Below are 25,385 nucleotides of genomic sequence, written 5' to 3'. Positions count from 1 at the left end.
TTTCTACTTTAATATTGTGGGGACTAGATATCGGGAAATTCAGTGTAGGTCAAACTGTGTCAAATCTGTTATCGACTATACGCAAGTCGGCTTACAAAAAAACAAAGCGAACCGGATTATGTGTCGGTTCCAACCGACTGACACATTATTCCGGATTATGCGTAGGTTCGTATCAGTCCAGCTGTCACAACAGGCGATACTATGTACTCCATCTGTTTTCATTTTATTGTTCACAACTGTAGGGCATACGTTCCCTGTGATGATGAGCACTGGGGGTCACGGCGTCCTATAGCATAAGTACTTCAGCCGTGCCAGAATATGCGTGCGTGTGTGTGTTTGTGTGTGTGTCTATATATGTGTGTGCGTCCGAGCGTGTGTGTCTGCATGTTAGTGTCTGTATATGTGTGTGTCTGACAGTGTGTACCCGTATGTATGTGGGTGTGTATGTGTGTGAGCGTGTGGGGGATGTGTGTAGTGTGTCCGCCTATGTGTGTCCGTGTGGGTATGCGTTTGTATCTGTTTCTTAGTGTCTGTGTGTGTATGTGTCTCTGTGTGTGACTGCATGTGTGTTATTGTCTGTAGTTGTGTGTGTCCGCATATGTGTGTCCGTGTGTGTATGTGTGTGTCTTATCTGAATGTCTCTGTTTGTTTGTGAATGTGTCTCTGTGCGACTTTGTGTGTCGGTTATTGTCTATCGTTGTGTGTGTCCTCATATGTGTGTCCATGTGTGTATGTGTGTGTCTATGTACCTCATTGTATTTGTGTTTGTGTGTATGTATGTGCCTCTGTGTGCGACTCTAGATCTGTATGTCTGTCGCTGTGTATTACGCAGAATGTATATTTTAATATATCATGACGTTGTTGGCCATGGTGTTGTGATCAGAGTCTGTCGTTTTGAACTTATCTTCTGCTGATATTGATAGAACTGACACTGTTAAACTTTAAATAAAGTGGTAATACCATCTGTAATCAATTATTTCCAGTCAGCTTCACTCGTGTCTTCGTTTGCTGTTAATATTCTCCCAAATGAAATCAGATGAGTTTGAAATGAATGATACAGCTATTTTCCAAGATCTTCATTAAACCCCTACCTTCGGGTCCCGAAGAAAACATTGTCTAATCTTGTCCATCACACCTTCTGGGCTTGCAAAATGCCAAATTAAAAACATGCGTCATAAGACTTTTAAAAGAATGTCAAACGTAATTAACTCTAACACTCTAGACATCTGGAGTTGTCATGATATGTTATTGGATCTGCAGGCAAGAAAACATATTTGATTAAAAGGACGAAAGGTCTCCTGCCTTATTAGCATCTTTTGTTAAGCTTGTGGAAACGCTTACGGCAGTGGAAACATACAGGACGGGGATATGCTCTTTACAACATCAAACATCAAACTGAAGGGACTGAGGTCTTTAAATGTTCGCCTGAACATCAGTTTGGTTGCTTTCGCACATGTCAATGGGTGGGTTTGGTGTGTCGTGTTAGTACAGGCTTGAAAGCAAGGGGAACAAAACGCAAAAACTCGTGTAAATGTCAGTGACATTGCTTTAAACTTCAAAACCGTCATTAATTTTAGCCACACTTTAGGTATTGTCATATCTCCGTTCTAAAGTAATTAGGGCTAAAATATGCTCATAAATAAATTAAATTGCCACACAATGTCTTCAAATTCATCTACATGTCCCTAAAATGATGGATTTGTCGCCGTGGTGTTCGGGTTGCCGGTGCTTCAGGACCGATCCTTTGTAACAGTAGGAATCAGGTGGCCACAGTTGTTCATGCTGCATGTGTGTCATCTCACCCAATCGGCGGGGGTAAGGTGAATAAGTATGTGCTGAATGGTATACACGGTCCTGCTGATACACATAACTCACTGTATATTTTACTCGCAAAGTATATTATATCTTAAAACGTGTATTTTTTCAAATCATACGTTGTAATTACACTTCTCCAAATAATAATATGAATACACAAATCCCTGAAAAGAGATGCGTGCCTTTTTGCTGTTTCAGCTATGCACGTTGTCCGGCATTTATGCGTGTAAGGGCTTTATAATGTCTATGTCATTAACGGGTAATCCACAAACAACAAAAGATGCAGACTCCCTGAAAGTCATTGGTAAAGATATTTACTCTGCTTGATAATCAGAGACGTTAAATATTCTGTCTCATGATCACATCTCACAAACATGACATCTATTGGTTAAGCGATCAAGTAATCGACCATGTTATTAAAGATGACTTCATGCATGATTGAACAATCTCAATTGCAAACTTACCTAGATTTTCAGCACCAGGAGCCTTGGCACTCCAGAGAGTATAGGATACGATAGAATATACAATGGTCATGAGGATTAATGGCACCACGTAGTTCGCCAATGCCAAGAATACTTGGTAGGCCACATCGGTTGTGTACGACCAACTCATGCGATTGTACACCAGATAATTGTCGATGTCCTCATACGTCTTCGTGATCTCCATAAAAATCAGATTGGGCAGTGCTACCAGAGATCCAGCGATCCAGATGACAACCATTGTTATAGATACTTTCCTGAAGGTTATGTCCGAACTGAGTGGTCGGCAGATGGCGTAATACCTCTCCACAGCAATACAGCAAAGTGTCAGGACTGACACGCAGACAGTTAGAGTCTGAAAATAAAGGAAATCATAAAGGATGAAACAATTTACTTCTTTGCGGACAGCATGATTGACTTATCTTAACTATGATCATCACCTGAGAGGAGATATGTGTGAAAGACGTGTCCTAGACATACAAGATAATGTCATTGACTCCAGAAGAAGCACATATATTTTGCATGCCATATTCTTTTAAGCTGAAATGTGTCTCACGCCTTATTTGAGGGAGCCATAGTTTTATCTGATCATGTACAATCAAACAGAGCATGTATAATATAACATTCAGATTAAACATTTTGCATATCAACTATACTGACATTTCCCCACATTGAATTTATTAATAATTTATATTGCAGTTTTATTTACGGTTTGACAAAATATTATAATATGAATAACAAAATTCATTATCACTTGTCAGGTTCACTAAAATGTCACCAGCCGGCAGTGAGGAGAGAGGAAACAACTCATTCATGAATATTCGTTCGTATATTAAACGTAGCATGTTTAACGTGAATATAAATTATTATTGCCCAAGATAAGGAACAGTGAGAAAACTATGTGTAAAATATTCATGTTTAAATTCAAACCCGGAAGGAATATTTCATAAATGTTCGCACAAATGTTTAGTTGACGTTAGTAACATAATTGCAAAACAAAATACAAGGAATAGTTGGAAATCTTTCACCTGGAAGCCTGGCTGTTTAATGCATGAATTGTGATATTATTCTTTTTATATTAAACTTTGAATATAACATCGTTATTCATAACAGAAGGTTTAAAGACAAAATATGATCCACTGACGACGTAGTTTCGACGCCACGACAGACACATGAGGTTAGTTATACCTTCGTGTTCATAAAATAGTATTTGTCTAATGAGTATGAAAAATGTTTCAGTCATGAACAATTTCAATTATATTCACCATCGAGTGACGCTTCAGCAACCAAAGCTATAGAGGATAATGTACAGACCTGGGCCCACTTGCACAAAGCGATCTTAGCACTACAACTATTGTAAGCCTATGTTAAAGTATGGGAGTTACGATCATCTTAGCGCTAAGATCGCTTTGTGCAAGTGGCCACTGTTCTGTTGATTCACAAGCGCAGGTAAGATTATCTCTCAATATGCCTGCGACATTTTGGACCAGTTTGATTCTAGATAGTTGAAAATCTTAACGCAGTCTCTTGTCTATACTGAGAAATAATTTATTTCCATGAATATTGAATGAAGCAAATCATACGAAATTCTAATTTTGTTTCCCGAGGCGAAAGTAAGATCGACACTGCAAAACGTTCTCATTACTGTTTTAGTTTTGGAGAAGTTCCCATCGATAGACAGGTGTCTATAGTCAGTAAACAAATCTAAAATAAGCAAACCATGGGACGTCGGATTCATAAAACTTATTCATCTGACGTCGTGATTTAACGAAAATCCTTTTCAGAGCTGCGTTCAAGCCAGGAAACCCACGCCTCAAATACAAATATACAAGAATCAACTGTAACGCCATTATTGAAGTGTCATACACTAGTAACAGATATCTTATACTTATATACATGTCCTATTCAGAAATACCTTTTCATGAACATTGTTAGTTCACTGTTTGTTTATATTAATCTCTTCCGTTACACCTTCCTCCCCAGTAGATATACGAGGGCTGATCAAAAGGTTTTAAGCCTAACAAACAAAATCAACAATTGTGATGACTGCTCGGTACTATCACGTTCAGCTGGCTATCACTAATATACAAACAACCTCAACCAAACACACTTGCAATGAACTACTCAAACAATGTGCCACAATGACTAGTTCATTTTGTTGTAGCCCATAGTTGAAAGTTAGTCAGGCTTATAACTTTTTGACCAGATGTCTCAATATGAAAGTAACGGTGTACTCCGAAAGCACTCTTGTTTAATGAAACGGACTGTACTAGGGATGAGCTGTGGTCTAGTGGTCACAGATATTAAGTGATCTGGGCTGTTTGATGACCAGGTGATCTGGGACTTAATTGCGCAAAGAAATTAGGTGATATGGGTGTACTACTGCTCTTCAGATACAAGTGAAGCAGAAGTATGCTTTGGAAACTTGCTCAAAATACGGAGCATTATTCTTGTGCACACGCATCAATGGATATACCAACGCAAAAATATTTTTTTTAAAAACTATGTAAATGCGCGTAACATTCAATGTCAGTTTGCGTTTCTGATTCCGTTTCTATCAAGCATGCGTTTATGAATCACAATCAAATAGTGTTGATACCAGGTGTTCGCGAAAAGGTGAATGTATCCTGCCCCCCGGTCTTCAATTGAGTAAATGTTGATTAAGCAATCGTCCTGATACATGCATATCATGGTAAATATTCGGGTCTGGACCAGACAAACCAGTAACTGAAAGTATGATCAACAATCCATGCCTTTGTGCACCCCCGCAACTCTAAGACTATCCAATCTATATAAATAGAGCGTAGCCTTCTGAAGATTATATTCCGGTAATCCAGCGGGGATGTAGCTATTTGAAATTACTGATAAATATAACCTTCCGTCAAAGTTTAACATTCCTTCATTAAGATCTATGTTTAGAAAACAGACATATGTGATTAAGATGATCAAAGAAGTATTTTGAGATTTCTGAGCTGCGGTGAGAATATTGTGGGTGTTTGATTGACTGACTCTGAAGGTCATGGACTTGATAAGGATAGGCTTCGAACTTTTCCCGCCCACCACATCTTATCAAGATTTTCTTCTTTGAAACTGAATGTGGGAAAAATTCATTTAAGAGGTGATGCCACTCTTGATAGAGTTTCGTTGCTCTTTGGCGAAGGGCACTTGGGGTTTCGTAATTCTATATATATCATGATGTGAACGTATGAACTGGAAAACTTTTGAAGTTTCCAAAAGAGCATCCATATCATGCCATGTTTTAGACATGAGTGCATACGATTCTGATGCATATACCAGCAAATGATTCAGGTCATGTACAAGTAGAAATCAAACGCTGCAACACCAAAAGCCAACAAGTTTGTCGCGCACAACGTTATCTGAATACGCTCATATAAATGCATTTCATTTCCTTTTTGGAACCTCCGAAATGTTTGTAATCGCAGTTTATGTCCGTTTACTGTGGCACAACCTCATCTTCCGATATATAGTTACACTATCTCCTCGTGCGATAAGCAGGTCATGTGGGAATAACGCTGTAGGCATTAGCCTCATATATAATCCAGTTGTATGACGGCGGCCGGTACATAATCGAGTCTGGACCAGATATACCAGTGGTTGATATTATCAGCAAGGTTCCATGCAGTCAAGGTACGATATCACGGGCCAACACTTTTGTGTTTGTGATAAAGACATAATACACGGAACGTAATGAATCAAATTGCCACTAGAAATCTCAGAAATAAGCCAAATGTGCTTCAAATGACACCTGAAATATATACACGTCCGTGGACTAAAACTAAATGGGTATGAATATTATGTAACGTGGTAAAACTTGGTCTTAATTTCTTTAACAAATGAAATTTCTTTTTTTTAACTTTGAAAAAGTCTCCATGGGCTAATTAGGTTCGACATATTTGAGATTTTTGACGAAACAAATACTGGGATAACAAACTTTTCACCGGATATGCTGGATTTCCTATCAGTAAATTGTCCGACTCTTTCTTTCTTACTGTTTTTTTCCTAAAAACAAAATCATACATACATCCGGTGGTCCTATAACTTACCAAGATTTTAAAGAGAGTTTACAGTTTAAGTGAAAGAATTTTGTTTTCCACGTTATTTTGTGAAACAGTATTCCACGATTTTAAAGCAACCTTAGTGTATCCAATAGTACCAGTACAGAAACACATGATATGATAGAATATGTTCATGCCCCGGCGTAGGCTGGTATACTCTTAATGCGCAGCCTGGGCATAGGGGCTCTCTTCAAAATTAGCTGCTGTGACCAGCCGGTTGTCTTTAAACACTTTTAATCATTAACGTTTATAACAGCAGGGAACGTCTTTAAAATACTGATTGAAAGAAATCCCAGAATACTTAACGAAGTAAGGCAAACGTACTGAGACATTGCCCCTTGGCGCGCACATCAATAACGTTTCACTGAATAGTTATACTTCAGCAAATTGCAATGTGTTAGACGCGCGAGTAAATAAGCACTTACAATAAGCATCCGTGTTCCAACAGGCGTGCTGAGGCAATTTTCTGGGCTCTACCAATTGTAATAAATGAACTTGCTTCTTTTAGATGGCACACTGACCTCTTTTTGATAATGTAACCTTGGAAAATGTCTCCGTAGACGTTACACGTTAAACACGTTTGCAAGACATTGTCTTTCATATTCTATCTGTTATGTTACTTACTAACACTCAAGAAATAGCAATTATAGAACCATCGCGGACATTACTTCTCATGTTATCTTATCAAGCAAGAAATTGTGTCTCCGTTGGCGTTTTAAAAGCACAAAAGTGTCAAAAGAATAAAAGCACAGTTATCAGCAGAAGCGAAAATACTGTGGAGTGTAAAAGGTATTCAGCATTACGACACATGGTCCTTCCGCGTGCTATTGTAAAGTTAGTCTGAATAATATATATTCAGCTAAGTAAGGCCCTTGCATCAGAAGCGGAAACGGAGGAGTCCCCATCACTTTCCAATCATGTGAGGTTCAAAGAAATCGTAATTCAACAACCTGAGCTTCGACCTCAATCAGTAAAGAACAGCAACCCGCCCTAAGTGAAATGTGAATTCCAATAGCCTCAGCTTTGACATGAGCGTAACGCCAGACACGTGATGATAAAGTTCGAGGTATTAAATGATTAATCATTACTGATTGAAAATTGGCTTGTAATTACGTTCATAAAGAGTGATGCCTTTCACGTTCACAGCAGGATTTATATAGAATTACGAAACCCCAAGTGACCTTTGACGAAGACTCTATCAAGAAGGGCATCGCCTCTTATAGGGCAAGTATATTCCCTACATACAGTTGCAAGAAAAATTATTGATATGTTGTGGTGGGCGGGAAACGTTCGTACATTATCATATCCATGACCTTCAGACCAAGCCAATCAAATACCCACTTTATCCTCACAGAAGCAACGAAATCTCAAAATACTTCCTTGATAAGTTCAACCACAAAAATGTAAGCTTTTTAAACCTTTTATCCACAAAAGATAAATGTCAATCATGAAAAGAGTATTACATACATTATATTTAAAAAATACTGATATGTCGCTGTGATATGCTTGACATTTGATAAGTTTAACATGATACGGGAGGTCGTGGTGAAGCTTTTGAATCATTATCACCTATTAACTATTGGAAGGAATACCAGTATTATCCTAGTTCAACTCGGTGACACTCAAGATCAGACAAAAGATGTGAGAAAATGAGGTGCGTAATTATTCAAGTATTGCATTCAACGGACATTCAGCAGTACACTTATGTAAGACCCAACCAATGACTTTTCCAGGGAGAGTGGGTGAGTTAGGTCCAACGAGAACTGCTTTATACAGTATTTCAGCAAGGCGTATCTGGTTCGGAAGTAATGAATGTTTTTTAACGTTTACAACTTTTGTTGTAACACGGGTATAACCTGGGCGAACTGCCGTTCAAAACTCCGAATATCGGCCAAGGGACGTAACCTGACATAACCCTTACACCACTGGCCCACCCGCTTCCCCGGACCGATATTCATGTTCATGCGTTTACCACTGTGACACACGCATTAGCTTATGCCCTCATACATTTGTATTTGATTTCATCATATGATGGCCAATGCATTTCCCCACTTTGACTTGTAACATATGTTCCCGTGACAGCTGAACAATTGACTTGCCTTCGTGTTTGACGGGCGCAATCGGTAGGGCAGGATACGCTCACCTTGTCGTGAACACTGGGGTGTGGTCACTATTTGATAGCAATTCTTAAACAAATGCTTATGGCCTCATCGTAAATTCTTATGGAAAGGGTTTTGTCTCGTATATTTACGCATTGTTGGTATCAGTATCTCAAATTGATAGTTATTCTGTTATGTTCGTTCTCAGATAGAGATCCCATTCCACATTGGGAGTATCAGGTATTTATATCGTAGAACTGTGTGCATTGAAAAAAGAAATAAGTTTGTAAGTGCCCCAACACTTACCTGAAACTACTCGCCAACGTAAGCATTTTCGACACACTCAGCTGACCCTTTTGGTGAACAAAAACACCTGGTGGCACAATATCAAAGCCTCGTACTGATTACTGCCCACTCTGTAGGACCCAAAAAGCTAGATGCGCTACTTTTCAATAAACATTGAGCCAAGCGTTTCTCAGATAGGTTCCATTCTTCAAAAGACAACTTGATTGTTATTACGTTATTGACCAAGGTCTCATTGGAGTACACGGGCGTCATAAAGAGAAGCATGTGTTGGCCTAGATCTTATTGGGCTTTTCACTGTTTCGATATTCTTACGTCCGCAGGCACTTTGTCCGTGAAGGTTCTAATTCTCATCGTTTATCGTCCCTCTAACATAACAGTGTGTTTCTTCTAATCAATAATAAGTGCCTCGTTTTATGAATGGCGTTAATGGTTAAGTCAGTTATTTTGGATTAGCAATCGTGGGTCTTTCTTAACCAGTTTTTCACTCATATTAAGACAACGTATCCTGTCATGTAGTTGTTGAATACAAAGTCAAATGATAATTTATCTATATTGATGAATTGGAACGTCTTTATGCGTATCTTTCACAAGTGTCACGCATACATGTAAGAAAAAAAACGAAAAAAACGTGTGATTGACTCAGTATAGACACGAATACTGTGTTTATAAGACCAGGTGATTTTTAAATACAAAATGTTTGAAATACACACAAAATTGCATTAGTTTTGTAATGATTCGCTCATTCTTCGCTGTTGATGCTAGGCACACACGTTCCTGGTAGGTAATTACATTATGCCTGCTACGCTTCCTACAGCGATATTGAAATGAAAAAGACATTAACTAATGTATAATGACCACATTCTTCTGTGTCATACGTTCAGGGTTAATCGTGTCCGAGTGACGCATGAGTCGGGAGATGATTAAAAACGTCTGTGTGCTTGATGGTATGTGTACACCCTGCCGTTTCCTAACGCGAACCGACAATCTCCTAAATACATCAGAAACGCCACTACAAACGACAGCTGTTGCAGGCACGTCTTCCTATGCGGAAATCCTATCTGACACGAATACTTCAGACAAAACGTGCCCTATGTACGCGGCCTGACCGCTGCGATGCATATTCCGATAACAATTGAAGTGAACTGTTATTGTCAAGCAATATAGATTGTAGGTGTAATGTGTTATACTGTCCTGCTTAACCGTCGATGTGAAATGACGTAAATGATTCAAACCACTTTGAAGTCCCAGTATACAAATAGTTTGAATCATAAAACCTCGCATAATGTTTGGACAGAATGTGTTCAAATAAGACGCGGTGTAACTTCCACAAGCTCCCCATTGTTCTTGATTACCTATCAAGCATGACATAACTGTTGTTGAGGGCCTCTCGACCATGGTACGCTTACAACATCATACGACGAACATCTCACCTACCCTTGAAGCTATAATTCTTCAGTTGTAATCTTGATTTATCCCTGTCGTAAGCATCACGCATTAAAGCGTAAACCCAAGAAATACATAAAGCTCTTCTTTGACGGAGATGGAATATGATGCATGTCTCAAAATGACGTCGCGCGTTGATAGCTTAGGATTGTCATTCGTCGACTTATACATACTGAACGTTAACATTCTGTTCGACATGGGCTTTCTACGGATATATATATATACTAATTTGAAATATCAAAATGCTAATTGTATCTTGAGTTTGAAAGGAAAGCGAGTTTGAATAGAGCGTTCGGCAATTTGGAATACGGCATAATGATACCACGTTCTGTGTTGTATACACTTGTAGCAGACTGTTTAATGTATAAACTTAAGCCATATAGCTATTTAGTCCATATCACCATCATCATTTTCAGTTGTCACAATTTTATATGGTAAATGGCATTTATATCGTTAAGTCCATATCGTACCAAACATAAGTACAATGGATGTGATGGTTCGCATTAATAGGCTCCCTTAGAACTTCTAATGGGGTAAAACGAGAGTGATATTGTTTATTTGTGTTTGTCATGGTTCAGTGATATACCTAATATAGTATTAATTCCCCATAATATACACGCATGTAATACCATTCACGTCCAAGCTGACATAATCCTGATTACCTTATGTGATATAGATGTCCCTGACATTTTATGGTGACGGCCATGATAGTCATTATCTCCAGACAAATATAGGACAAGTGATTAAGCTCAGTCCCGCAGCAATGATTACAAACGATATTAACTTACCTCCATGTCAGAATGTTGAGATCTGATTGGTTCACGTGAGCTTGATACAATACGTCGTAACCTGCCTAGGAAGGAATTAAAAAATTGAGCTGGAGAATAATCCCTTAATCCCGCTACGAAGCAAATTTAAAGGTTGCACGTTGTTTACGAGTCAATGAAATTTACGTCACAGGTTAACCACAGCTCAATCGAACAGCTGCATTCCACCAATGTTCAATTTGTTTTAATTCTATTACAGTGGCAGATTGAAACATGTCAGCAAGATAAATCCCAGCAGTATCACTCAGGTACATGTGGTGTTATGCGTACCTGGTTAAGTTTTATACCACTCGCCTCCGGGACGTATACAACCACATTTACCCCTCGTAGAATATCACATACAAGTGTATGTCGCGCTCAAATGTAAATGCCATAATAATGTTTCGTGGCATTCTAATATTAAGTTCACTTTGTAGAGGCCAGGTCTCTCTTTACAACTACATTGTACAGATGGCTTCCTATCCAAAGTATGATGCATTTAGTGTACTGCATCTGAGGAAAGTAACGGGACATGTTACATTTCCACAAATGCTCAACATGACACGATCATAAACATATCTATGTGCACCATTGATTTAAGAGGCTTCCGTCGTTTATGTCCTATATGAGATTTTCCTATCCTCTTTAAGGATGTTGATAAAATGTACAAGCTTTAAAAAAAATATTTACTCAAATTTAAATAATGATGAGTCCCGGAAAGAACCCGACCGCGGAAATGTCGGACAAGTCCATGCATATTACGAAAGGTGGGTTAAGTTTATTATTTCCCGCATATTCTCACAATCCTCACCTCGATCGTCTGTCCCTTTTCTCCAAATACCGATTGTCATATCTCTCCCACTTTCGGATGCGATCGTTCGGCCACTGCGTTTATCTACAGCTACATGTAAAGGGAACAGCTTACTTGACACTTCCCTCTCAAACACACGTCGTCCAATATATGACGTCATCAATTTGCGAGCGCATATCCGAATCTCCAGAAAAATCTGATAGAACAATGTTTTATCGTGAAATAAATCACGCTTCGTTTTTCATCGTTCTACGATTTATCGCGTAGCTATCTTATATACTCAACAACAAAAGTTCCTGTGACACCAATATTTCAGTGTATTTTTTTAAACACGTAAAGTTTGGTTTTCAATATTGTAGTACATATATGGAATCAAGTCACAAAAAGGCAACTGCTACAGAAAAGCATGCATTCCATGCAAAAGTTGACTTTTATGGAAGCCCCATGCATTTCACTACCCAAGAATGGATATAAAAGCATGTGCGTTAACGGGATTCCATACGCATTGTTTAGCATCGTGCCGACAACAACGATTCAGAAAAACAACAAAATTACGCAATTATTCAACATTACGAAATGCCACGCCTGTCCGAAAATGAGCGTCTGCGAGCCATTGGTATGCTTGAAGCAGGATCGAGTCAACATGATGCTGCAAGACAATTTAACGTCCACAGAAACACCATTTGGTGTTTATGGCAACGTTGGCAACAGACGAATGCAGTCAGAGGCCATCCTCGGAGTGGCAGGCCACGCGTAACCAATAATCGACAAGACAACTTGATTCGAACAACACACCTACGAAATCGATTTCAGCCAGCAAAAGTGACTGCAAGAAGCACCCCTTGCCTTCGACGAATATCTTCACAAACCGTACAGATGTGCAAGGATTATCGCAAGAAGACCCGCCAGACGTCCCATTTTGACAGGAAACCACCGTCAAGCACGTCAACAGTGGTGCAGACAGCGTCTACGCTGGACGGCCATTCAGTAGGGACAAGTTCTATTCACTGACGAGTCTCGTGTTCGCCTCAGCCACAGCGATGGACGGATTCGAGTTTACCGACGTCGAGGTGAACGTTACGCCAATCATTGTGTCATGGTTGGTTGGTTGGTTGGTTTGTTGTTTAACGCCGCACTAAGCAATATTCCAGCTATATGACGGCGGTCTGTAAATAATCGAGTTTGGACCAGACAATCCAGTGATTAATAACATGAGCATCGATCCACGCAATTGGGACCGATGACATGTATCAACCAAGTCAGCGAGCCTGACCACCCGATCCCGTTAGTCGCCTTTTACGACAAGCATGGGTTGCTGAAGACCTATTCTACCCCGGAATCTTCACGGGTCCATTGTGTCATGGAAGAAGATCGGTTCGGGGACGGCAGCGTTATGGTACGGGGTGGGATTACAGCAAGACAGAGGACCCGTTTGATAGTGGTAGAGGGAAATCTCAATGGACGGCGCTACCGCGACGAGATCATCGGCCCTGTTGTTCTACCGTTTTTGCGTCGTCATGGCCCAGGCATTACCTGGCCTTTCAACATGACAACGCCCGACTTGTTCAGGATTCTCTACAACAAAACAACGTGAATGTCATCCCCTGGCCAGTTCGCTCCCCTGATCTCTCACCAATCGAGCACATGTGGGATGAGATGGATCGGCGCCTTCCATAGACACTCCAGGAACTTCGAAACATGCTCCAGCAGATATGGACAGATATCCCACAGGACTCTTGTGCGACGCCTGGTCCACTCCATGAGAAGAAGATGGGCACACACGCTATTGATTTGTAAATTGACATTTTGGCATGTTCATGTTTTTTTTATGAAATCACGCATTTTCTGAAGTCAGTATGGCAAATTAAACCACTTGAACACTTACAGGAGTCTTTTATCTGTTGCAAACCGAAATTGTTTCAGATTTGGTAAAAAACATAACTTTGCATTAAATCTTACTCAATGTCACAGGAACTGTTGTTGTTCAGTATATATCCATGTAGCAAACACTGTACAGTTGGGTTATTGCGGTCATTGCAATATGAATACAAATGCACTATATCAGGGTTCAGCTATCTAAGGCGTCAACATTCGCTGTGCAGAGTTACAGTTCTTGAGCATGCCAGCATCCTGTACCCGTATCTCGACCCTCAAATAGGCCCTGATAGTTACGCTGGGCTTGTCAGCACCATGCCCATGATCATCCATATCGTATCCTTGATTTGGGAAGTAGAATCGTAATGCATATGAACACGGCTCATCTCCTGGCCATAACGTTTGTGGAACTGTAATATATGATATGTTAAGCTCTAGGGTTTTTCATCAAGCTTATTAGAGCTTATCGAGCTTCACTGATTGTACGTCTTACCTGGTGTTACCTGTCTTACGTGGTTGTATCTGGTGAGATTACTGATCCATTCATATAATTTTCTAGGCTAGTTTTGCTTTAGCGTCTAGTAGAATCTGTTTCTGCGGATAATCGAGACTGGTTAGTTACTGGCGTTGACGTTTTATATTTATCCACACGTGCAATGCTATTATTTTAGGATTATTTATCAACTGACGATTTATATAACTCATGAATATGAAATGAAGAAATGATGATAAATACTTCTTTATCTAATACTTTCACAGCCCTAGATATAGCCTGCAACCTCGGATATCGCGGTACTTGTCATGTACGCTAAACGGAACAAAATGCACTCACTAACCTTCATGTTTATTCGTGTTCTCTGTATCAGATATCATTCATGTTATCAAACAATGCATATTTTACTGATAAAAGTTCATTATTTACATTAGTAGCTCCGAGTAAAAGCCGGGCCTCGCGCTCTGTTTGACAAGGGAGAGAACTCCATCGCATCGTGGTACAGAGAAAAGTTGTGTATGGAGGTCCGAATTGGACAAAAAGAGGACATAATTCTACCAACCACTTGGTATGATCATGCCAGACTTCAGTGATTTGTCCAGACAAGTGCAAAGACAGCATAAGTAAAATTCTAAATGTGTTATCAGCAATAGGTATTCAATGCATATTTCTCGAAAAGTAAGAGAAAAATATTTTATAAGTCAACATCAAAATATCAGAAATGATATTTTAAGATTGTTTAAAAAGATTTGGATGACAATAATTTGTCACAAAATGGAAAAATGTTAAAAGTCAACAATAAATATATAAAAAGCACTCCTAGTATGCCCAAAGTATGTATTTATCTTTTGGTTACTCGTGAAGAACGTATTTCTAAGTTTGGCATTATGGCCCTTATGATCTCCCAATAGATTCTGGGCACAGAGCGGGAAAAAATGTGCGGACTACGTAACTTCCGTTACCTCATTAGTCGCCATGAATATGCAGATGATCTAGTTCAGGATGATAGAGAAAGTTTACTTGGGGAACTGCGGGTTATATCGTTGGCCATTGATAGATGGGGGTAAGGCAATATTACAACAGATGCCAGAAATATGTATCAACGGATTAATAACTCCTTACTCACAGCAGACGGAACATTCTGAGGAAATTGAAATTGTTTACGAAGTGAGCACTTCCTGGTTACTGATTTGCATTAATAGACAGCCGCTAAGAGGCGTGTCCCGCGTGAACTATCGGAAATAACAAATGCCGCGATACGATGAATGCCGCGGTACCATTACGCTGAGAAACAAGCAACAGGTATTCGGCCTGCAGTAATACCTCCTCAACATAATATAGATTTCAGACAATTTTGCTGATGTTGAGTGTGTGCACAAACACAGTGCCGCTGGGTTTAGAAGAATGGCGAGACAACTGCCATTATTAAAACAAATGGCGATTTACGGGAGGGCACAAATGACCAATATTGGGACCTAGCTATAGCTTTGAAACATACAGGGCGTTCAATTGTGGACGCAATGCACTGTTGTAGTTATGCTGGCAATACTGTTGTATCGTTTCGTGCCGAGAGGCTATATTCACACCGCTCCTCGCAACAGAAATTTACATATAATTGCTACACGAACGAGAATTGTCTACAGAATGATGCCATTGTGCATGGTGATCCATGCTTTATTGCAAACAGTAGTACATTAAGAGAACTCTTACCAGACACTTACAAACATGTTTTTGTAAGTTATTTGACACAGATGAATGCAACTGCAATGGACAACATAAGACCCTTAGACGCCTGTATGCCAGCTTGTTATCCACACTATTGAAATCATCCCTGGAGTGGTGAATTATATGCCAAAGGAACAATCTATCATTGTTTTATTCGCATTCATATACTTGAGAATACGAGGTAAAACGTCTCTCACGTGTCACTGACTGATTTATAGAGACAATGTTAACATGTTGATAACACAATGAAGAATATCATTAACACATAGTTAATTAACTTGATATAAGGATATATGTCCTTCTGTTGTTTATAGGACATATTGCAGACGGCATGTATTTTATCATGGTGATTAGGAATCAAAGAGACATTATCCACTGCAGGTGTAATTTTCCGTCTAACATGTGGAGTTACACGTGGTAATACGTCCCGGGATCATTGGAGTTTATGAGAGATATATTGTTTTACATGGTCACATGACCATGGTATATATACGTGAGTGTTAACTTAACATATTGAACATATTGAATGATACCATTAAGTGTAAAGCTATACATCACAATGTCACGTTGATAATTATATTCTACAAGAATCCAAAGGATGTTTTTAATTACAGTGTAAACTGACATGAGACTTGTGGAATTCCTCAATACAAGCAAAGAAAATAACCTTTAGCCCATGCCTAGTACCAACAAAAATTGAGTACCATATTTGTCATAAATCTTATGGACTAACTGAATCCAACTTTTCAAAAGAGCCGTAAAACTTAGGTTCTCACACTGCAATAATCCATATAGCCCAGCGGATAAGCCCTCATTTGAGTTTTGTTTTTTTTGTTCAAATCGTAATAAAAGCATGAAACGTTGCACAAATTATCTTTCACATACACCCCTTCAATTAAGATCAAGACCCCATCCGGGTCTTGCTTTAATGAGCCGCCATTTTGAATTTCAAAATGGCGGACATAAATATCTGCCAGCAGCCAGCAACGCTTAAGATGGCTGAGTAATGTTAAACGTAAAAACTTATACATATAATTGTTAAAGACTGTGTTAGCAGCATTTGCAACTTGGAATATATAGAAGACGGATCTCAGAAGACTTTAGTTCGAGTGCCCAGTATATACACCGAGACATTGCCACACTGAAAGACACTTCAACGTAACACCATGATAAGGAATGATAACGCATTTCTTCTAAAGCGCTGGGTGTTTTACAGGTCACCTCGGAACATCTTTCATCATCGCAGTTAATTAGTGTTCATGAAAACAAATAAGTCATCAATCATCCTGTAAGACGAACTTCCTCAGGTTCATTAACAAATGATTGAATAGGATGGTTACCAATCATTCCCCAATCTTTTCACAGACTAGTAGTTGGTTTCTAAGAGAAATTAGTTTTGCGGATCCATCCTTCATCAGTATATGACGCTGTTGATTGAGATCCTATGATATATCTCTGTTTTCTCCGCAGGGCAGACGTTGTGTCCGACAATCAAACAAAACCATAGGCAAACGTGAGTATCCATCATCCCACTATATCTCCTGCTTATATGCATCATATACATTCTATCACTTGCTAATACGCATTCCAAACATTCTGTTATTAGCTATTACGTCCTGTTTACTACTCCTTTGTAGCAGTATGCCTATTATGGCGAGGAAAAGTGGGCAGTAAAGTCACGCGTGCGTGTGTGCGTGTGTGCGTGCGTGCGTGCGGTCCGGTCTTTTACTGCCGGTTTTATACAACTATCACAATGAGATTCTATGCATCTTGGTAGTGAATCCAACTCAAACACATTATACTGACTTCGAGCCCGCAAGTCGTTAATTTATTCCATTAATTCTAAGCACCATCTGTTAAAAGTATTTTGGCATGACGTGGCCGCGAATCGAACCACCACCCATATATATGTGTGTGTGTGTGTGTGTGTGTGTGTGTGTGTGTGTGTGTGTGTGTGTGTGTGTGTGTGTGTGTGTGTGTGTGTGTGTGAAACATGTTTGCGAGAGTAGTTTTGGTATTTAAAGGAAACAATCGGAGTTCTTCCCACGACTTTAAACGATTTTATATCCTCAACGTCAATTAGAAGCAGTGAAAAGCGTTTCGGTTATACCACGGCGTGTCAGCTGAATGTGGGAGGAAAGCCCGACTTTACACAGGTTTCTGACGTTTACTACCTTGATGCTGACATACCTTGGATCATAATCGGGCGAACCGGGATTCGATCAAAGGTTTCTGGCGTGCCCAAGGGAAGCAACTCTGCACAGGGAATTGCGGCGCCTTTGAAGACTGGGTCCCCCGTGCCCCCGATTTAAAAAAAGCGGTATATTACGCACAAACTACTATTTTCTTGCGTACGAAACTTCTGCATCCCGAATATTCTATAAGTTAGCCCCGTATCAAAAGGGATATGCGGACTCCCCAACCCAAACCCCTCTAAATATGCTGCATCTTATCCAGTTGATATATTTACACATATAATGCGCTAAATCCATCCTATCTTAAGCATGCTCGAAGCGTTTCATTATTAACCTGGTCAGTGGATTAGTGTGTACTCCAATCTCACTCTCAGCTCCCTGGTGAGTATACAACCCAAGCTGCCTTATGAGTCGCTAGAAGGTTAACCGATACTAACTCATCCTACCTAATAGCCCATTCACTGCCAGGAGAACAGATTATTGCGGACCTAGTCACCTACCTAAAGAGACACCACATGTAACACGTGGTTCATTGTGCGGTAGAACTGAAGCCCTATCCAACCATCCAACCATCAAATCATCCACCCAACCACCCATGCGCAACCAACATTGCTTTACTTGATTAACGCCTGATTTTGGACCTGCGCTGTGGACAGGACCATGTTGCACCAATTCATAGATCAAGTATATCCTATCATTTAGAAACATAAAGAGCATCTGTGCTCCTAGCAAGCGAAATACCCTAGCAAGAGATAGTGTCTAAACGTTATTCAGTTTGTGAATGCATACGAAACCCATTTATTGCCTGATGAATGAATGAATGAATGAATGAATGAATGACAAATAAGATCCTCAAAACATCAAAATTAAGTAATTAAATGACAAAATAATCAAACATTTACATCACAAAGGTGGGAACGGTGCCCGCATATATACAGGCTATAAACAGTGATACCTATTGGTAATATTACCACAAGTTGTTCAGGATAATTTTTGTTTTATATAAATGCTTAGAGAATTTGATCAATAAGCGTGCAAAAGATTACATATCTCTCTCTGAAAGTACACATTCACAGTTTTAGATGACATGGTTATAATAATCATTAGTGTTACCTTTTGTACAGTCCTTAGATATTTTGCTTCTGGATCCAATCCTTATTACATACTGTATTTCTTCTCTCAATTCTGGATATAACATTACAACGCTGTATAACACATGAGGAGAAAGCGTTGTATGGATTTTAGAATATCGAAACAGGTCATCTCTACGTGATAATTTATATTTCCATACTTCTTCCTCGTGTGTAGTTATTTCATTTAATAAATCTTTCTCCACTTATTCTTCGCGGGGAATTCCCCTGAGCAAACAGTAAATCATAAGTACATCAGGTTATATTTCGTAGCTGTTGAAAGCAACATTCCACATAGAATGTGTAAGTTATTGTTATGAAAATAACTGAGGGACGTAGATTCATTCATTCATTCATTCACTCACTCATTCATTCATTAACGTCAGTTGTGGTTTCAAGCATTAAGCAGAAACGATTATTCTTTGTACTTTTTCGTAAATCATGATTTGGTGTTTTTATTAACATGTTAATAGGATTGGAGGAAATACAACCAATAAAATGAGACAGCTCTAGCCTTTGGCGCCTGTCGTTACAGATCTGTCAGATACGCGAACTTTTAGACCTGACATTTAAACATGATGATAGCACGGGTTTCGTCGTTCTGAATGAATGTGTCTCTCCTTCGTCGCAATAAATCCACTGTTATTCACACTTTGTTTCAGATTTACAATACAGACGTGTTGTAAACCATACAAAGTCACGAATTAGCATTCACATAATTGATTAGAATTGTGGTTAACCATTGAAATAAAAAGCTTACAATTAGAACCTTGTTGAAACCACAGTATTATATTCTACTTTTGTTCTAAGACTGAAATTGACAACCTATCATTTGGTCCCTACGATTATAGATTGTGAAAAACTGGCATATGCACGTTGGTTCTTTATCCCAATCCTCTATATCTTATCCTAAACAACTGACATGAACATTCGCGCTTTCCATTCTCCCACTTTCTCCATAGCCCCAATTTACATTAGCATTGAACCGCAGCCGTGGTCTAGTTGATAGAGGGTCTGTCAGAAGAGCGGAATGTCAACCGTTCGATCCTATGGCCGCGTCATACCAAAAGACGTTGAAGGTCGTACTTATGTTACCCTGCCTGGTGCTCGGCATTAAGATGATAAAACAAGGACTGGACGGCTCGGAATCAGTATACGGTGTCTGGGTGAGGTGTCTATGTTAAAGTGAGGCATCGTATCTCAGTGGGCTTGCAATATAAAACTTCCATAAATCCGGATTCGTACAAGCAGCCACACACACGCGCATATACGTCGCTATATAAGTTCAATCATCTTGATCGTGACCTTAAACCCCACTTAACCCCACCATTAAACAAATCACTTCATATTTTCACTCTCATTTGGCAGTCAATAAAAACCAATGTACCTTAAATGTATGTTTATGAATAAATGTATTGTCGGACAGTGAGAGTGACAAGAGCTGTTGATGATAAATAAATGGTTTGTGAATGTATAAACCTGCTATTCATGTAAAAGTTGCGGACGCTCAGTGGAAGTTTGACGTCAACGCCAGTAGGCAGAAAGACACCAATGCAGCGGCAATATTAGTCACGGTGGCGTCGTGAGTGAAGGAGACAACTGATTACAAATCGCGTGAGAATAACCCTTTCCCACTTTATACGAAAAACGCGAAAGAGTTGAATATCTGTCTGAAAGTAAATACACCCTTACTTAACATTGTGTCATTGTGTCACTTTCGGGTGTTTTCAAGAGCAGAAATGCCTTTCGTTAACAATTTAAGAAATAATGTCACGTTTTGACTTGAGTACATTTCAAGTACGTTTTGACGCGTATTCTTTAAGTTAATGCGTCGAGTAAAAACGAAATAAGGAATTTACAACGATACATTTTCTGAACAAAGGATATTTGTTTTTTGTGTACAAGGTGAGATACTCATTTTGAAGTACAGTTCCACGGCAATACTTTTTCAATTACTTCCACTGCTTCTTTCAATAATGTGTTGTGAACACAAGTAGCTGTACATGTGTTCATCTAGAAAAATATAGTGTTCCGTAACCATATTTGTCGGTGGTATCCTAGACATTTAATACATTTTGCTGGAATATTGCTGATAGCGGCGTAAAACCATACTCACTCATTATATTTCTTCTTGGCCTAAATATTTTACTTGAATTTTTTTGTCTTTTCCTTCCTGACATTTGGGACATGTTTTCAATGAATTGGACTTTCTCATGAGAAGATTTTCAAACAATCGAGATTAACATTCATTTGACAAATCCACGTATAGAGGGTGAGTATGGTTTTACGCCGCTATTAGCAATATTCCAGCAATATTACGGCGGGGGACACCAGAAATTGGCTTCACTCATTGTATAAATGTCGGGAATGGAACCCGGGTGTTCGGCGTGACGAGCGAACGCTTTAACCGCTAGGCTACCCGACCGCCCCAGAAGAAAATAAGTTAGCACGTAAAGAAAATAGGTTTTTGATGGCAGACAAATGTTCTTCATTATCTACAGTCGACTCGGTATTCGAGTAAAACATATTTGCAAAATAACATTCACATCGTTCATTCCATACCTGTGAAAATATTACGATCTTGCAGAGTGTCTCCCCAAGGAACCATGTCTCTGTAATGTTCTGTAGTACAGTTGGAGGTTCACATGTAATAAACACAAGGAAGTCTGCAACAGCCAGATTCACAATGAACAAGTTAGTCACTGTCTGCATGTGTTTGCTCCTGCATACAACGAAACACACCAAGAAGTTACCAAGAACACCCACCAAAAACACAATGATGTGGAGGAACACAAACACCCATTCAGTCGTTGTAGGAAAAATGTGTTCCTTCAGAATCGAATTTATAAATTCATCTTTGCCCATACAGAACTTGGAACCACTCAGCTCATAACAGCGCGGCACTGTACCATTCGTAGATATATTTGAGCTATTCATTTTTAAAATAGGTCGCTTCTTCAGATGAATGCTCAAAAGATGAATGCTAGGTTTTCAAAGCGAAAATTGAAAGGAAAATATGTTAGTAATTTCAAAAAGCAAACATTTCCAGAAACGGCGGCTGATAGCTCAATCACAAAGGCTTGATTCCGTAGCCTGTTCGAACGCTCGCTTCTGTCAGTGGTTAGATCGGAAGCTTGCAGCAGATAACTCCCGATAGCTTAGACTGGTCCATACACTTCGCCTGTCAGCAACGGTCTGTGACCCTCCGTCCGTGGAACTGCCTCGACTCCGCTTCGTGTGCTGGGAACAACGCGCTATGATAAATATTCACATAATTACCTGGATAGCGCAGGCGGAATAACGCTTACCCGATTGATTGGTTGCGGGGTCGGCTGATGAGATGCGAGGCTGTTAGGAACTGACAATTGCTTCATAAGTGTTTGTGTCCGTTTAATTTGCTTTGGTCAATGATCACTTGGGCTGTACAACTGATTTTGCAGATAGTAACAGTGTGGTAAAAGTGTCTATATGTAAGTGTCAGTCATCAACATATTGTCAGGTCTAAGGGCGAATGTGAAACAGCTTTTCTCTGCAAAAATGAAGGTGTTCACAAATTGCTGAGAAGCATTTTTCTCTGGTAACCAAGTTTTTTAACAATTGTTAGGAGCTTGTAAATAGAAAGGTTATATACATTCTTGAGAAATAAAGATATATATATTTTGGGGGAACATATATATTCACAAAGGCCTTGCAAAAAGCTCCACAGTAAACCGCAAATCTTTATATCAGTAAATATGCTGCATCATATGAATGTCAATAGAATATATTTGAAGTCGATAAGATGACATATTATGCACAGCTACACATTTACAATATCGAAAGGTCAGCATGTATTATGTGGACAACAGCCTGTACCGTGCTTTGAGATAGAAATCTGTATTGTATTGTACTACTTATTATCAGCGATATGACCGATGCTGACTTGATACGTTACTGAAGCAACCTGTAATTATGACAATTATACTTGAAACATTTATATTCAAAAACTATTTACAGCTGGCGCCTGTGTAGAATTATTGCTTTGCAGTTGTACCTACAAAACTGCTGATAATCACACTATTTCCCAAATATGTGATTGAGTTGAGTGTAACTCCGCTTTATATTCCAGTTTTTTAACGGCGAGTCAGCTTATTGTAGGAGGAAAGCCCCGAAGAGATGCAGCATTAGACATTGTTGAAACCAACGAGGATCGGGATGGTGCTGATCTAGACACATAATCGGGGAAAACCGGGATTCGAACCCGCGATCATTAGTTCATGGCGTGTCCAAGGGACACAACTCTGCAGAGAGAATTGCGGCGCCTTTGACGACAAGGCCATCCGTGCCCAAACCAATTATGTAAACCTGAAATTGAATCATACCATTTCTTAATATGTAAATGAAAGCGACAAAAAAATTGGTCGTTCACTTGATGCTATCTGACCAGATGTTTAACAACACGTTTAACGATATAGTTATCTTTCGAAGTTTTCCTTATACACACCTACCCTTTCTTATACCAATCCCTACCTTTGATATCAGCCTTTGGTAGCATATTTCCTGTACTTTTATGGAGTCACTTTAAAGACATTGATAATCTCCAAACATTTGTATTTGTGATTAAATTTTAATATTCATTGTTTGTATGAAGATACATGTAGATCTTTGTTCAGTGTTGAGGGGTATATTAAAAGCAACGGGAAGTGTTCAAGGTTTTGTCTTTCAACTCCTCATTATATGGTTCAACAGCCTGTAGTGCTTACGACACAACAACAGATAAGAAGCTCTTAATGGGAATATTGATCCTGACCAACATCCCTTAAAAGGTGCAAGATGATTACATGCTTTGATGTATTGATGGAGATATTGAACGTTTCAGTCATAAAGAAAACCTATCATCAGTATAAAGACTGTTTCAGGATGTGCCACATGTTATTGCTTTTATGCCTTCACAAACACGTATATCATTTGCCTATTTCAGAATCTGCTAAATTCTGATAGATCAGGTGCAATGCCAATAGCTTGGGGTTGGGGTGGGGGTGGTGTTGGTCAAACTGAGCAAGACTGAGAAATGAATGATCAAATTACATTTACAAAATGGATAGAATCTACACAGAGAACACAATAATCTACAGTGTTATGAAAATTGAAACTACTGAAATATACTTCCATAAAAGAATGCTTAACGCTTAGGATGTCACTATGCATAAGATCGGAAGAGCTCGATTTTATCTGAAAAACGTTTTAAGGCCCTTACCATGGACCAACATGTAGTGAGCTTTTGAAAGCTCCTGCGATAGCATCTGTTAGTCTTGGAACGTTTCATTTATTCGCACAATGAACTCATATGATGTTTATTGACGGGTTCAACAATGGGTTTGTATTCAATATTGCAATTCCCAATCGCTCAGATCTTATTTTTACCAAAAAAAATCCTAATAACTTGATACCCGCTGATATATTTAAAAAAAACAGGTATCAGAACAAAAATTATTGATGACGACACACATCCCATGCAATAATGTTTATGTCAACCAGCTCAATCAGCGAATCAAATTGTTTCAAAATGTCATCAGGCTACTGGAGTACGACTTACGGGTCATACGATTAGAAATCTTCTACATACTCGACGTCCACGTGTTATGCCGCATCTTACAAGTCGTCACATTGTCAACATACGTCAATGGTATACACAACGTTGGAACTGGGATAATCTTGCCATGTGTCACATTTTCAGATGAGTCGCGATTCACGTTGCACTTCCTTAATAGGGATGTCATGCCTGGCGACGTCGAATGTGAATCTGATACCTCATGGCAGATTTGGTGGTGGATCGGATAAGGTTCGGAGTGGCATCACTATGATTGATCGAACCCAACTCCTTATTGTGCAAGGACGGGTCTCTAGACAGTACTATCGGGACATCATACCAACCCCCGTTAGCCTGGAGTGTGGGTCGACGTTTCGTCTCTCAGGACGACAGCACCCGTGCTCGAATCGTCAATGCTCGCCTCCAGTAGCAAAAAATCCAAAGAATGCCATGACCAGCAATGAGCCAAACCCTTTCCCCAATAAACACGTCAGGGACATGCTAGTAGCATCAACGTCATTTGGGTAATTTTAAGTTTTTTCGAGAATCTTCCACCTGTTTGG

The 25,385-nt window shown here is 39.4% G+C and overlaps 1 protein-coding gene across 1 annotated transcript in view; it reads right to left on the bottom strand.

Moving 5' to 3' along the window:
• LOC124111594 (orexin receptor type 2-like) overlaps window positions 1–22,458 on the bottom strand; it is a 56,407-nt gene extending 33,949 nt beyond the window's left edge. The window contains exons 1-2 of the mRNA XM_046471346.2: window positions 21,816–22,458; window positions 2,280–2,649 (exon numbers count right to left, since the gene is read on the bottom strand). Coding sequence (XP_046327302.1) covers window positions 2,280–2,649; window positions 21,816–22,190 — 745 coding nt within the window. The 5' untranslated portion in view covers window positions 22,191–22,458. The remainder of the gene's footprint in view (window positions 1–2,279; window positions 2,650–21,815) is intronic.
• Window positions 22,459–25,385: the final 2,927 nt, after the last annotated feature.

The sequence above is a fragment of the Haliotis rufescens genome, unplaced genomic scaffold (genome assembly GCF_023055435.1).
Source record: "Haliotis rufescens isolate VD_foot unplaced genomic scaffold, xgHalRufe1.0.p SCAF_2, whole genome shotgun sequence".
Taxonomy (NCBI): Eukaryota; Metazoa; Mollusca; class Gastropoda; order Lepetellida; family Haliotidae; genus Haliotis; species Haliotis rufescens.
This window is presented reverse-complemented; position numbering and strand designations above follow the sequence as displayed.